This window comes from Acanthopagrus latus, chromosome 9 (genome assembly GCF_904848185.1).
Source record: "Acanthopagrus latus isolate v.2019 chromosome 9, fAcaLat1.1, whole genome shotgun sequence".
In the NCBI taxonomy this organism is placed as follows: Eukaryota; Metazoa; Chordata; class Actinopteri; order Spariformes; family Sparidae; genus Acanthopagrus; species Acanthopagrus latus.
Genome location: NC_051047.1, coordinates 22,019,637 through 22,035,719, shown reverse-complemented (window position 1 = coordinate 22,035,719; position 16,083 = coordinate 22,019,637). Strand labels below are relative to the sequence as shown.

The 16,083-nt window shown below is 43.4% G+C and overlaps 1 protein-coding gene across 10 annotated transcripts in view; it reads left to right on the top strand.

Moving 5' to 3' along the window:
• lrp1bb (low density lipoprotein receptor-related protein 1Bb) overlaps nucleotides 1-16,083 on the top strand; it is a 338,212-nt gene that overhangs the window by 124,556 nt on the left and 197,573 nt on the right. For 8 of the 10 annotated variants that reach the window (XR_005076787.1, XR_005076788.1, XM_037108854.1 and 5 more), the window contains exon 3: nucleotides 9,112-9,234. The exons of 1 other annotated variant lie outside the window; for it this stretch is intronic. Coding sequence is in view for 7 of the 9 variants with exons in the window: in XM_037108854.1 (XP_036964749.1) it covers nucleotides 9,112-9,234 (123 nt within the window). In the remaining 2 variants the exon portion in view is untranslated. The remainder of the gene's footprint in view (nucleotides 1-9,111; nucleotides 9,235-16,083) is intronic. One more of the 10 variants, XM_037108848.1, reaches the window with a different exon arrangement.

Sequence of the window (16,083 nt, the reverse complement as noted above, 5' to 3'; positions counted from 1 at the left end):
TAAAAGCTGCTAAGGAATAAACGCTCATGTCAATCAACTAGTTGTGTTTAGAGACAGACATGTGGACTTCTTTGGCTCTGATATCTCGACAGGCATCACCAATTGCAAAAGTATGTCAACAGGAACAGTAAACATGACCCAAAAATCCTCTGATATTGGCAGTTGGAGAGACTAAAAATCAGCCCTATTTATAGGTTCCCCGCTCGCACGCTGAACCTCGCTCATAAAAAGTCAGACATACGCTGAGATATATGGTTGATTGCAAAAAAAATAAATAAAATAAAATAAATTAAGAGTTTGGGAGGCATACTGTACCGAGAAGCAAAGTAAAAACACTTGTCACTCACAGGTAGTTACATGCTGTTCTTCAGAGGGAACAGGGCAGATCGCAGCCAGCAGGGTAAACAAGGCGGTTCTGAACAACGTGGATGAGGAATCAAAAGGCCAGTCTGAACGGAGATGTTGCTATTTAAACATGTGTAACCGCAGCGTGGGTGTTTTGTGTGTCGACAAGCCGAGCTTTGATCCCACTTTGGGTTCGTTTTATTGAGCAGCCGCGCAAGTTGAGACTTTTGTCGGACCATTAGAACGGCAACAAAAAACAAAAAACAAAAAAAACAACTGAGCTATGAAAACAATAGCCAGGTTGAGAACACCTTAAATAATCCTTTGAGTTATTGCACCTCGTTGGATTACAGCTCATTGTCTTCCGGAGCCGCCAACATGCTAATCTACCTGGTAATTATCTCTTGAACATACCCGCTGTTCATTGGCCCACTTGTCTTGAAACGTTTTCTCCCACATCAGATCCAATTAAGAGCTGCGCATTAAACCCGACACCTTCATCAGATCATCAGGTGCGAACGAGCTCAGCTCAAGAGCGCACTGGAGGACTTTTAAAAAAAAACAAAAAAACCCTTGCATGTGGAGCTAAAGGTCGGCGCAAAGCATACAGCGTAAGATCAGCCTTATTAATCATTCATTGTTTACTGTTGTAGGGGATTTATACCGAGGAGCAGGAGGCCATACTGCCGACGTCTTCTGAAACTTTGGCGCTCCCTTTTAATAATTTGTTGACATGCCCCTGCTGTTGTAGTGAAAACAAGAGTGACCTCGCTCTGTGGTGAAGGTCAGACGGCATCTAATGAAGGCCCTCCCAGCCTTACAGCATTGATTTCTCACTCATTTCTTGGAGAAGGAATGCAGAGTTGCTCGGTGCTGCCGGTGAGCGACGGCCCCGGGTACGAGCTGGCGTTATACCTCAGACACTCGAACTACCTCTTTTCCTTTTACATCATTATTTTCTCCCTTCTCAAGCAGAGAAAGTGTTGCTGTGATTTTTAAGAATTCCTTTAATTTTTTTTTTTTTGGGGGAGGATTTGTTGGAGAGCAGCGGAGTTGGCGTGCACATATATCGGTTGGGGGGGGTGGGGGTGGGACTACGTGTCCAGGAGTGCTCTGACATTCTGAAATCATTCATCAGTGAGCGGAGTCACGGCCCTCCTCTCTCTAGTCTTCATATTCTGATAGGACTTGACATGGATGGCATTTAAGTCTAAATACCACGTGGTGCATGTCACTTCTGGAGATCAGGCGCAATAAGGATTTGTTACGTAGGTGTGTGGCGTCATTGGGATGCACCGCACTACAAGGCATCTTTTGGCAGATTAAAGATATGAAGATTAAAGGGGAGACTGCATTATACTGTTGTTATAGTTAATAACCTGCTTAGTTTGGCGCGTGGCCCCCGCTCTCATCCATAATGCATATGACCTGCAGCTGGCCAGGACGCTCAGTCTTCTCCGACACTGTGAGGGGGTTTCAAATCGCTAATCTGTGTGTGTGTACAGTATGTGGATGGATGGTGGGTTTCTAGCAGGTGTGTGTGCGTGGCGTAGATAACTTGTGAAACATCTGCATGTAAAGTATTTTAACCTGTGCGTATTAAGTTATGTTATATTTACATTTCCATTTAGGGCATTTAGCGGACACTTTTTGTCCTAAGCAACTTTGGTAATTCCTACACATTCATACACCGATGGCGGTGGCTGCCATGCAAGGTGCCGACCAGCACATCAGGAGCAGTTTGGGGGTTCAGTATCTTGCCCAAGGACACTTCGGCATGCAGACCAGGCTCTAGCCCCGAGCCACAGCTGCCAGCATGTTACACAATCACGTGTGAGCAGAATATTCCACCCTCATGCTCCCAGTCTGACACCGGTGCCTTCTTTTTTGAGGACTTATTTTGTTCCGTTAAGCATTTTGAGTGTTTAGCACCCTTTTTTTTTGTCTCTCCCCACCCCTCCTGTGCACTTCAGTTAGTCACTTCACACTTTTTTCCCAAAAACATTTCTAAAAAATACAAAAGAGAAACAGAGTGGGCCCGTTTTGTGCGACTTTGGTGGGTTTTTATAAGCACCGTGCAAAAAAATTCCGAATGAAGTGCTGCTGAGCCCACTCGAAACAAACTGTGTCTTGTGTTGTATTGCGCCCTCGGCAATATGCTTATGTGCAGTCTTGCTGGGGGATGGATGAGAAAATTAACACGGCTCTCGTGTGTGTTTGGTAAATGTGAAGCTACAGCCAGCTCAGCTAAGCCACTTAGCTAGCAACTAGCACAGACTGGAAATGGGGAAGCAGCTAGCTTGTCACAGTGGTGAGGTTAAGAAAATAAATAGGGTTCACATCCCGCAGATGGCTGATGCCGGTGGCTGCCATGCAAGGCGCCAAACCAGCATTTCGGGGGCAGCTTGGGGGCTCAGTCAAACACTTTGACTTGCAGACCAAGGGAATCGAACCAGCGACCTTTTGATAATAAGACGCAAGCTCGTCTCCTGAGCCACAGCCGCCCTTCATTTCCTTCTGTCTCCCCAGTAACACTTGATATTGTAGATACTATTCACATAAAAATTGCCAAAGATGTTCTCATTTTTCTTATTTTAAATTCAAATTATCGTTGCTCAGGTGGCTCAGTTCATCAAGTCCAATCATCTTATTTTATCTGCACGTTTCTTTCTCTGCGAGCAAAATTGGTTCAAACCTATTTACACAGTTTTAATTAGTGAAGTAAATGAATTTTACCACCGCCCAAAAGGTTTATCTAATTTGTTGAAGAGGAGATAGAAAAGTAAAAACATGAACTTTTCTGGGGGGCTTAGGTGTGACTGCAGGATCGTCACCATCCATCTGTTTTCATGTGCAAAAAGTCTTGAGATATTGAGGTGGAAAACTTGACGTATAGACAAAAGCATGAAAGAAACACAAGCCTGAGCAAATAAATCATGACGGACACGAGGAACGCGGCTTAAACAAACGTTCCTACGAGAAGATGAGAAATGGCAGCAGACTAAACTGAATCTGCGTGGAGCGGCGAGAACGCCGCACCATTCATCAAACTGATACAAGACGCACAAATGCCAAATGTTTTATCATGATATCTACATTGTTTTATATCGTTTGAGGTTGACTGGTGCTAACTTAATAATGTCATCTAGTTGAGCTCTTTTTTTTCCCCCCATCTTCTTTCCAACCTGAGGCAGACTGGGATAATAATTCAAGCTGGGACTCTACCGTCAGTGCGGCTCAATCTCCAAAATCTGATTATAGCAGAGCACATACCCTGCATATTTCTTACATGTCACCTTTTTTACTTTCAGATTTAAAAAAAAAAAAAAAAACATCAAAATGCAGGAGTTAAGAGCAGCCTTGTGTCTTTGGTTCCAAGAGTTGGTCAACTTCACTTCCCTAATTCCATTATTCGTGTCTTTTTGTGTTTTCTTCAGAGACTGAGCACGACTCTATCATCATGACTCTCTGGCAGCTCAGTGTGTGATACTTCCACCTGACAGAAAATGATAAAGTTATTAGATTTTTTTTTTTTTTTTTTTTTTTTTTTGACGTCAAATCCAGTCTGGAAAATAAGGTATTGTGACATGACGCGCTGACGGCGACCCTCCCAGGTTCTTTCTTTTATAAACACAGACCATATCCCCCACTCGTGATATCTGTAATTTTACAGCATTTAGTGGCACTTTTCCTCCCGGGCTTTTTTCCTTTCAATGCGCTCTCTCTGAGCTGCACCTCGTCTTTCTATTTCATCCCTCTTTCTCCTGGGCGGTCGATTTTTCTTGCCACGCTGCCGCCACCTGCACCGCACACACTGACTGGATGTTGTGTCGATGTGCAGTGTGAGCGACCGATCACGTGTGACGGCAGACAGGGATCGTCCAGTCAGGCCCACAGCTCCGAGGTGGACCTTACCTGCTTGGTGTTGTTTTGTCTCTCTGATTGGCCCATTTTTTAATTATTGCAATTTTTTAACATTGGTGTGCGACTCCAAGTCAACCAGGCCACTCATCTCTATGAAACAGTAATGGATGGAAACAAGCATTTATTCTCATTTTCTTTTGGTAATTTCCATGAAATTCTGTTAAAATTTGCAATACATATAGATAAACACCTACAGTAGCTTATGTCTCGGCTAAATGTAGCAACTTCCTGGAGGTAATGTCATGATATAGATATAATTTATGTTAATAAATAAGCTTTGGATGGATTTTGCTTCCCTCAGAACAGAGCCAGGCTAGCTGTTTCCCTTTGCTCGCAGTCTTTGTGCTAAGCTAGGCTAACCTTCTGGTCCAGATAGCTTCATATAGTTGCTTTTCATCTAAATCTTGACAAGTTGCTGAGTGCAGCACAAAGTACTTTGACAGTTTGTCAGATGTGTTGAAAAACGTATATATGTTGAAGTGAACATCTATGTAATGCTGTGTTCCGACCCTCTCACTGAAGTTTCGTGCGCTCCCCTCCATTGGACGTGATGGAGGGGAGGAGTGGCTGAGACAGAGACACCATTCACTGCACCATCAACATGATTTGAAGCCATTAGTTTAAGTTAAAACAGTTCCATAATGTTGCTCCATAAAGAGGGAGCCACATTAATACATATCATATAACAGGAAAGTCCTTGGTTCAAATTCTACTCTGGACGTCTGTTTCGTCCACCAGCTGCAGTTTTTATTCAAATCATTTGTGTGTGTGTGTGTGTGCATTTATATTTCTGTACGTGCTGCATATATTAGTTTGGTTCACCGATTCACGGTATTCAGCTGCTATTTTCTCTTTTCCCTCACACACTGGCTGCCGGTCGACCTTGAGCCCCCCGAATGCAACATAGGTCTAATGGACTATCACTGGCCTGACAAGTGCACACACAGCCTTCTATGTAGAGCGGAGGAAGTTGGATGAGCTGCAAATAGCTTCTTGAAGAAGCAGCCCCTTCTCAACCTGCAGCTGGAAGATAGGCCTGACTGAGGAATATTCTCACATCTGCTTTTTTTTTTTTTTTTTCTCGGCTGTACAACACAGATGACGTTTAATTCACTGTGCTGCACTGCAGCTTTTACAACACAGGTTGTTTTTGTTTGAATAGGCCCGTGGCTTACGACTTATCCACTGAACCACATTGTGAACTGTGTGTCTGATGCAATTCAGGGGATTTTAATTCCTTAGTGGTTTGGAGCTTACCTCATTGGAATATAATATTGTTTAGAAAGGTAAATGAAGACCTAAGCTCTCATGTAATTTAGAGTTTTGTAGGACTGAGCAAACCGGGGGAGAGCGGAGGATATATCGCAAAATGCTGGATGAAGAGATTTGTTGTGCTCATGTTGCAGCTCGCCGGACATGTTTAGTAATTGGGTCAACACTCTTGAATTTATGCTACATCTCAGGCGAAAAAAAAATGTGTTGATCCAACATATGCTGCGTTGAGTGCTAACTTGCATTGTCCTCCTTCAGCAGGTTTGCACCCGTCTTCCCTGTCTGCCTCCCTCCACAAACTCTTTGTTCTTCTGAAATTCTGGCACATTTCAAAGGCTCAATGGCTTTAATGAGCCACAGTGTTGTGCCAGTGGTGGCTGTTGGGTGTCAGGAATGAAGCTCATGATAATGTGCCCGGCTGAGTGCCACTATGTGTTCCCCACTGTTATGGTAATAGAGGCAGTCTGGGTTTTTTTTTTTTTTTTTCTCCCTCCTTACTGAAAGCTGCTGCCTTTCTATTTGCTATTCCTGCCGTCGCCTCTCATTTTGATGTTTGTATAGAATTATCTCCAAAATACATAATGCTGTGTAAAATGCACCTTCATGTATCTCATGCAAATACAGCGTTATATGGAAGAAGAACAAAAAGAGGACCAGCAGTTTACTTCCCCCCCCACAGTTGTTTTATCTCGTGGGTGCCGCCATCCTTCACCGCTGCAGCGGCGGTGCAGAGGAGTCAAGGAGAGGCTGAAGGGAAAAAGATGAATTGACATAAGAGGTCATTTGATTGCCTCATATTTTGCCCCCTCAGCTTCCAAGGTGGAGTGGCATGAAAGGAGGTATAACATCAATAGGAAATCGGTCTCCTCCGAGGTCCACGGGCAGTTTCTTTCATGGCTTCCACTGCCCTAGCTTGACGACGCGGCCCCTTCTGTCAACCGACCCCCCGCTTTTCACTGGTAATCAATTCAGCTTTAAAGGCGTAGGAGATTTCTCCCTTACAGACTTCAGCAAACGGAGCGTGCCTTAGCCAACCTCGCACCCAGCATGTGTCCATTGATGGTTTGTTATTTTGTGAGAGGGAATGTGAATAATGTATTCAGAATATTCAGGTCATACACAGTTCATTTGTTATGCACTACAGATGTTAGGAGTTCACAAAAGTGCCTGTGTTTAGACTGGACTACTTGTTTCTGCAACCCAGACGTGAGAGAGGAATTTTTGAATTTGAACATGTTTTGACGTTATACTGTTGTGTAACCATAACCCACAAGCAACTGGGTTGGGGTTAGGAGAACACGGTGCTTTGGCTAACCTGGTTCTGTCGCAAACTATCACAGCTGGAAAATGTCCAGACGTCTTAGTGAATATCCAGTGATTTCACGCTTCCAGATGTGGTAGCGCCGTCTCTCCCGGTCCTGACATGAAGTCAGCTCATGTGCATATGCAATATCCCAATAGCCAGAATAAGATGTTGGCAATGTATGTTTCTGCAAACCAGGGATATGTTGCAAGTTAACTTGATGTCTCTTTCAGTAAAATGTGATATTTCATGTCGTGACAGTGCTCTGCTTATGGTCTGGTTAGGCTTAGGAGAAGATATTCTGGCTTGAAACAGCTGCTGATTGTTGAGGCTCATTCCAAACTGGTCAAATACTGACACTTTGGATTTATTAGTCAGGTCATCAGATGAGTTGGGAATGAGACTCGAAAATCAGCTACCATAACTTACTAATGGAACAATGACCTGCTTTTGTCACCACAAGCACGACCAGAAATTGACCCAAAGTCTCATTAATAACATCCAGCGGTGCCCTGCTTCAGTCTTGAACCAGGCTGCCTTCTCCACCATCATCCGCTCCACCTCCTCATCTGAAAGCCAGGCCGTAAACATTTAATGTGAACATGATATGACGTAATATTGTGGGAATGTCAATAAGGTGCGTACGTACATGCACAGAGCCGAACGCAGCTGTGATTTGCAGAAAACATAAAAACGCCAATGTTCCGTTCTGATGACTGGGCCGGTTTTCTGACATAAGATTACATGTCAGATAATTATTACTTGGAAGCAATCAATGTCACAAAGTGATGTGAACCTAATTATGATTTACGGTGAGACAGTCAAATCCTGCACGGTCCATCGTAATATTAAAAGACGGTGCTGTATTAATATTTATCGCGGCCATAATTTAATATTCATCAGGGCTGACAGCCCGTTTCACTGAAGATCAGAACATTGTGTTGGCTGATGACGGTGAAAGGAAGCATATTTGACTGTTGGCTTTGAGCAAGAGTAGTCCGTGTTTTTGTGAAGTTAACAGTGCTTTGGGAAATATTTGGCGAGATGAATATTTAACGCTGGTGCTTCTCTGCTGTTTAGAAGCAAAATAATAATGGCGAACGTGCTCCTCATGCAACGGGCTACCTTGAGATGTCTCTTTTTTTCCCACTCACCATGCATTTTAATTTATTTATTTTTCCTCTTTAAAGGTTTGATGGCTTTGGTGTTCAATTTTAAACTATGCGGCCCTCTTTAAAAATGTGGAGAAAAAAAAAAAGAGGGACGCTTTGAATATTTCAAAAGAGACCTTGATTTAAATTGTAAGATTTCAGATGTATTGCATCAGTGGGAATAGGAGAGGCAGAATGGATGAGATGTTTGACCTTTTCAGATTTGTCCCTGGGTAGTGAATTTGCTGGAGGGTGCCGGGGCAGGGAGCAGCGGTGCGTTGAATTATCACTCTCACTGTTCAAACGCTGCAGACCCTGATCTCCCACTTGCCCCACTCCCACTGCTAATGGGTTAGCAACACACGGGGAAAAAGACAGCGATAGGAGATAGAGTGGGAGGGTTGGAGCCGGAGCCTGTCTGATTGTCTCGCGGGTTAAGCCTGGAAACAAATTGCCGTTTTCTTTTTTTTTTTTTTTTTGCGCTCGCCGCTGAGGAGGAGTAACGGCGGCGCGGAAATCTTTAGCAAAAAGCTTGTGTCATTCGGCGGAATGATGGAGCTGAGTCTCTGACAGCTACCGGCAGGAAACATGTCAACACTTTGACAGATGCTCGCTTTATTGAAAGGCTATGATGACTTTTTAGTTGACTGGGCTTTCACTGAACTCCCCCAGTCCCCACCATCAATTGAAAGCACAGCACCACGGCGGCAAGAAAAGATAAGAACAAACTTGCCAAACTGCTTTGTAATAGTTTGCCAAGGCGCAAAGGACAGCACGTCTTTGTTGGAGGAGGGGAGCTGTCAAAATCACAATGTCTGGGCAGCGTCTGTGTGTCGCCTGCCTCTTTTGGTAGATTTTAATCGGGCAGAAAAAAAAAAAAAAGTTATGGCCTCATGTTCTGACTGAGAAAAAAGACTAACACTGCAGCACTCTACAATCATGAGAGTTTTCCATCAGGTGAAGAGGGCAGAAACCCGCTCACACTCGCTCATGTTCAAGTTTACATTCCCGGTTTGCCGTGAATCCACCTCGTTCGCTACCATCACCTCATGCTGCATCTTTTCTCTCTCTCTCTCTCTCTCCGCCCCTCCCCCCCCTCTCCTCATGCCATCCAAGAAGCCATCTTGTGTGACATTGGGGAGTTTCACTGTCACGATGAGGAGACCTGCATCCCCGAGGCCTGGCTCTGTGACCAGGAGCCCGACTGCCCCGACGACTCCGACGAATCTGACAGACTTTGTAAGTCGCTCATTCCATCCATTGCTCACTAATGCATAATCTGCCATGTTGAATTCTGACACAGCGCCTCATTCGTCACCTGCATAGCGCAAGGGCTCATGTCAGCGTGCGTTAAGTGATGTTCCTCCGAGAAGGTTTCTCTCCACCTGTTCGGCTTCATGAGGTGTTAGATGTGCAGCAGCAACAGAGAGCTACATCTTTGAAGCAGGCTGCAAGTCACATGGCTTGGTTTAACAAACTATATGTAACTAGGTGGACCATGTAGGTGGTCAGCATGGTGCTAACTGAGATTCATTTAGGTTGACCATCTCTCAATGCTACAGGCGATAAGTGTTTAATATTAGAGATTTTCAACCATATATTGCTTCATGATGTCAAGACTTCTGTGCCTTTGTTGTTGTTGTCTTCCAGGTGTCCTAGTCCACAGGCATGCAGACTATGTGACTATATGAAACTTCAATAACGATAATTTTATTAACAGTTGATCGTCCTTTAACATGGGAATAAATGTATAAGCTGTGATTTCAAACACTCAGTGATCATCTCTCCGGTCCAGTGAGGTTTTCTGTCCCCAAATCTGTATCTTGTGATCAGCGAGTCACTGACGTCTTTCTGTTTTTTTACCCAAACAAAGAGAGAAACCACACATTGTTTTAAATACGGGATTCAAAATGGCCACACATCCTGTGCCGTACGGCGAATTGATCGAATGTGCAGCGCAACATCAAACTGTAATGAAAAATCGGTCAGAGCCAGATGGGATGGCACGTCTGTAATATGATGCCAGGGTGACTGCCGGGTTCATATTTTCAAAAAAAAAAAAAGAAAACTCCAACACTTGATCCAGCAATTGGGAAACTTAATGTGACCACCTGACTGCAGAGCAGCTCACTTCCCCGCAGGCTGTGAGACCCCTCAAATCATCCCCAGCACTCCACCGTGAAAAATAGTTTTAATCGACCAGGTGACAGGCATTAAAAAGTAACTAGAAGTGTGCAGAAAAAGGCCAATCTTCTCCCTGAAGGTGTAGGGTTCCATAACCAGTTAGAAGTTCATGTTGGTATATTTAATTTATAGTTGAGCAGCTGAAACTGTGACGCACCAAGGGAAAGAAATGGGCTTGACTCTTTACATTTATAGACGGGCACTTTATTTTATATATTATTGCTGACCACATGAGCTTGCAGCACTATATACTGATACTTTTTTATTAAACCATCTGAAAACAATGTATTTGTTTATTTTTCAATATGGATGTTTGAATCAGGTAATCGAGAACCATAACGGCACAACTTGCATCTCACCAGCTTTCCAGCAGAGCCAAAACAAAATAAATAACCCTACCTCTGTTTCTTTTGACATTTGATTTGCAATATACTTACATATATATTCCCTGGATAGGATTTGTAGGTCCTAAAGTGTATATATATATTTTTTTATACATTTGTTTTAAATGGTACTAGGTGCATGTGCATCATCAACAGATCTGTTAATTATTCAACAAGACTCTAATTGACTGATACAGACAGGGACAGGGAGCACAAAAAAAAAAAAAAAAAAACAGCTAATCATTTCAGACAAAGACAGAAGGCTCCCAGTCTGGCGGAAAATGGGGGTTATTATTAATAGTGCTGTTTCATCCAGTAAACAACTGGAAGTGTTGTATTGTGCTTGGCGTATCCGACTGCAGTCGTGTAAACCTTCATTCGTCCTTCACAATCATGAATAGGTTGTGGCCATGCAGGGCTCGTGGGTATTATTTACACACTTCTGGGACATAGATTTCCTTTAATGGACCGACATAGTAGCAATTCCACGTTATTATGGGCTGAAATTAGCCCGAGTAAATCATGATGAGACCGTCGCTGCCATCCGGCCTGTCGCGGCCCAAAAAAAAAAAATTAAAAAACAGGCAACAAAAACCAAATTATTAACATTCACTCCGGGTTTGTCATCAGCATGATTTATTGGGTATAATTAGGACTTTATGGCTTTGGCGGTGGCATCTGTGCATAAATTGACCACAGTGTACAATAACTGTTAATGCCCTGGTGTGCAGGAGGTCATATATCATGTAGGCTTCTCGTGGTAGGCACCCGTATGTCCTCTGTGATTTTAGGCGATCACATCCAAAGCATTAAACGGGAACATGACCCTAATGACTGATCAGCTTGAAATTCAGAAGTACATCTTTCTATTGGAATGCTTGAGCTCCAAACTGGCAGTATGTGGTGTTTTTTTTTTTGTTTTCATGGCAGGGGGAGATGTAACATCGGGAGTTTTTGGAACTGGACCCTTACAATAAATGTCACGGCATGTTAGCCTGTGCAGCATCAACTTTAACCATCTTTGTCTTTCATAACTCCTTTAACTCAGCAGCTTGGCTAATTATACGATGAGCAAACAGCCCAGTCGCCACGGTTAAAGTGTCGGAAGTAAATGTTTCCGCAAGCCGAACCAAGTGTATTTTTCAGCTAAACCTAACCCGACATGAGCGTCACATGAAATTTCAAACTGAACCCAGACAAAGGTCAATTTGCAACATAAATAAACAGAAAGTTGCCAGCATTTATTCTGGGGCTAAGCTAATCCACTAATCAAGATAGAATGAACAGTTAATCTGCGTTTAAAGTGAGTTACGTTACCATCCTGTGAATGTCACATTTAGTTTCACTGAATTTAAAATCAGGTTCACGGGGGGCAGCTCCCAGCAGATTTGTCACATCCATCTCTGATTGGTTTCTCCGTCACCTCTGGTCTCTCTCCCTCCCTTCCTCTGTCACTTTGTGAAACATGTTTTAAATATAATAGATATAATATTACCTCCACGTGTTTGCTGCGGGCCAAGTCATATAATCTCCAGAAGCCAATTAATTATCACTTCGATTAATGTTGGCTCCATTTTATTTACAGCGCCTGCAGAAAGAAGCCCCCTGCATATTCATCTAAGGAATTTGGCACAGCTCATTATCATGGATTATATATTGATAGAAAGGGGAATTAGATCAGCTTTGCCCTGCAAACAGAAGACGGGATTGGAATGAAATCTGCCTCCTTTAAATGATAGCATTGGCTGCAGTCACCTGCGAAGAAAAGATCCTTTATATAGGATGATATGCACCGAGCAAAGCCATTGAGGATTAAAATAAAGGCGCACAAAAACGAGGTGTAAGAGATCAGAAGTTTGATTTCAGCGTGAGTCTTTGGGGCATTGTACAGAGGAATGCATTATCTTGAGAGAAGGGGAAGGTAATACATTACGCTCTGGTCGTCTCGAAATATAAAAATGTTGGTGCCATTGATGGCCTCTCTCCTCCCTGCTCAGACTCGGTCAGGGAGATGTAATCACAGGGTCTGTGGGGAGGAGAGGGGGGAGGGAAGGTGGCCTTGGATTGCAATACCTAGAGACTGGAAGGAGGCACCGGTTTATCCGCTCAGCCCCGGGCCTCCCGGGACTGGACAGCTGACGACAGTTATTCGAGGGAGCTGGGAAAACCGCTTGCCTTTCGGGAACGGCTAAAGAAAAACCAAGCAAATGGCATTTCTCCAATTGTGTGCAGTTCAAGCAAACGCTTTCAGTGCAATAAAAAAGTCGGACCTCTCGGATAATCACGTTTCTGGTTTGTGCATCATATTCACAAGGACGGCTAAATGTCAAGACTGTCTGGGGACGCACGGATCGCCCGTTTAGCTGTGCGTCTGAGATAAAGTGGGACAGCCATAATTCACTTTCTGTAAATATCTTTTTAGAGTATAATTTTATAAAAAAAAAAAAAAAGAAGAAAAAGAAAAAGCTGTCGCCGCTAATGGCTGTCAGCGCGCCTCTCTTCCCCCCCGTATCGATGCTACATGCTTGCAAACACTGTCTTAGAACTTAAATCCTTCATGAATCCTTCAGGAAAGGATTTCATGGACTTTTGGCTCGTCTCAGTAGTGCTGCCATGAGGAGCTTTGTGAATCTGGTGGACGTGGCGACCAGTGAATCCTTTGATTGAATTGTCACTCCCAGAGGAAAAGACAATAAAAGGGGTCAGCAGCTGACTTCAAAAAGATGGTCACAGACGCTGTGTTTCATGGCCGTAGGTTGGCTCGACCCAATCAGCACAGCCGCTGATCTCGTTGTCCTCGAGCGCAGGGGAGGAAGACTGTTCAAAGACAGCTCTCTCTGGGGTTCTTCCATTTATTCCCTTCCGACGACAGGGGAGGGCATGTCTCCACACGGCTTCCTCTAAAGTCCTCAGATTCTCTATACTGAGTTCATCAGTATCCTACAGGGAGGGTGAAAACAAGCAGCGTGATGATCCAACATGGGGGCTCGGCACCTCCATCTCATGGTTATTTAGTAACTGATTTCTTGTTCGTGTCACAAGAGTAATAACAGTAATGCCTTTGTGCGCCAACTTTTATTGGGAGTAAGGCCAAGGTTTGTAAAAAAAAAAAAAAGAGGTTTGGGAAAATGTATTTTGCTACTCAAATGTCTGACTACTTTGTTATATACATCTCGTTGGAATTTGATTTATTCAGGATATTGATGATTTTCGTGTCTTGTGTTTTTGGGTTTGTGCGTCTCTAAGTTCGTTTCTCCGCGCTAAATTTAGGCAAGTCAATTTAGCAACATGCTAGTGAGATTTAGCTTCAAACCAGGTCCAGAACCAAGTCTGCGTTATTTCTCAGGAGTTAGTGGAGATCAGTGCTAAGAAGGGAGGATATCACTTTATCTTGTCAGGTGGTCAGAAACACGACTCCAAATCAATGTTGTTCCATTTGCTGAGTGTTTATGATAGTTAACAACAGTAGATTGGAGGGTCAATCTGGTTCCATTTATAACTTAAAGGGTAACTCCACCAATCATACAAATTAGAGTGATGTTACAGGTCACATGGTTACATGCAGCTCCCTCTGGAGCCACAAAAGGCTTTATACTACTTTTTTCACATATGCAGTATAGCACCCCCCAAGACCTGTTAACACACTTTAATGTGTAAGATTGGTGGCGTTTCACTTGAAACAAGTGTGATGTATAAATGTGAAGCACACACACTCAGAATGGACTTTACAGTGAAGTAGCAGATATCTTTTTTTTTAACCAGGAAAAGGTGCCATCTTGTGTGTTTAAATGTGAAAATGATACTATTTGTTTATATGACTTAATACATGCCTTAGGGGGACTTTAACTGGTTGCCCATATTTCTCACAACAATTTTGTAAGCCGACAATATTCTCATGTTGTGTTAAAGCTTTTTTTTGGTTGCCCTCAAATCTCCCCTCCATCTCTAAAATAAGTACTAGGTGAATAAATTACCCATTCTCTTGCAAGAAAATGAGAGTTAATGGTGATATTCTGTGGAGTTTAGGTCACATTGTCCAGCACAGTGTTGTTGTTTTGTCTGCAGATACATTCATACTGCTAATGCACGAAGCGCTATGCTGTATATTCAAAGAGGCCGACAGTAAGCGTGTGAGGTCGGGGTGGTGGAGGGTCGCGTACCTCATCAGACATTAATGCAGGGGACTCGGATGTCTACCTGTCACGTTAACAAAGTGTTTTAGTTAACATGCCTGAGCCTCAGTTTATTTGATATAGCCACGACCCTTCCTTAACCTCAACCCCGCTGTTAAGATATGAAAAGCCATCATTGATCCCCAGAGGTGGAAGTCAGGATTTTCCTTTTATTGCAAAGCATGAATGTTTTAAAACGTCGCTTTCAGGTTTTGCAGGATTGTCCAATGTATTTGCTCTCATCCGGCGTCGAGGCTCGTGCTGTAAACAACAGCTTTACAGTATATGTTGGTTTATTGTTTCAGCCCTGTATTTTTACAGTGGCAGCTAGCTTCCTCTAACCGTGCTCAAACAATAAACCTAATTCTGATTGTGAAGTGCATCTCTCAGATGTTTAACTCGCGTTGCCATTCAAACATTTGGAAAGTGGCTGACAAAGCCCCTCTGGAAACACATGCTTAGAAGTTGCAGAGGATATTTGATCTGTCTGTCTGTGATGAAGCCGCGGCGGCTACAGACAGTGTATTTCGGGCTGCCTATCAACATCCTGCGGGGTATTTTATCTGGCAAGTCCCATATTGAAATAAATGTATCACAAATGTGTGTGGTTCCCATGAGGATTGGCTGCAGCAGGATGGAGGTTTAGGGGGTAATGTAGCGTAGCACCTTGTTATTGAGCTGAAGGACAGGGCCTTTTGCATTATGTAACGTTTATTTTCCTTCCTCTCTCCGTCTCACCCTCTCCCCCAGCCGACACGTGAAACCCCTTCTGTTGAATCATCAGAAAAAAAAAAAGAAAAAAAAAAAAAAAAACTAAAACCTGCCACTATTACAAAAAGCAGCATGTTTACATTTAGCCGTTCTCTCGTGCATATTGTGACAATTATTCACGGGAAGCGCTGCGCCATTAAATCTGCATGAGTCTGTCTTCACGTCGCCGTCATCTGTTCAAAAGATTTTTTTTTTAAAGGAATGCGCAGGTTGTGTTCTCCTCGCGCTATCGCTACAACATTTAGAGTGAGTGTTGGCGCCGCGGGAAGTTAATTGGATATCATGTTTGTTTCCTTAGCCCTGCGCCTGACACCTGGATTTGATTTGAGATCAGATGCACCGCGTTGTCCTTTAACCCGCCACGCGCCACATCATGATCGGCAGTTGTTTCTTTTTTTTTCTTTTTTTTTTTTTTTTTGTGGCAGCACGAGGCGTCAGGCTTTGAGAGAAGACTTTTTAATTCACTGCTCCTCTCCCTCTCCCTCCTTTACATTTGGAACAGAACTTATGTACACTTCCTCAGGCGCCATCTGTTTTACCAGTAGTTTCAGTAGGCGGGGGAACAGACACAACAAATA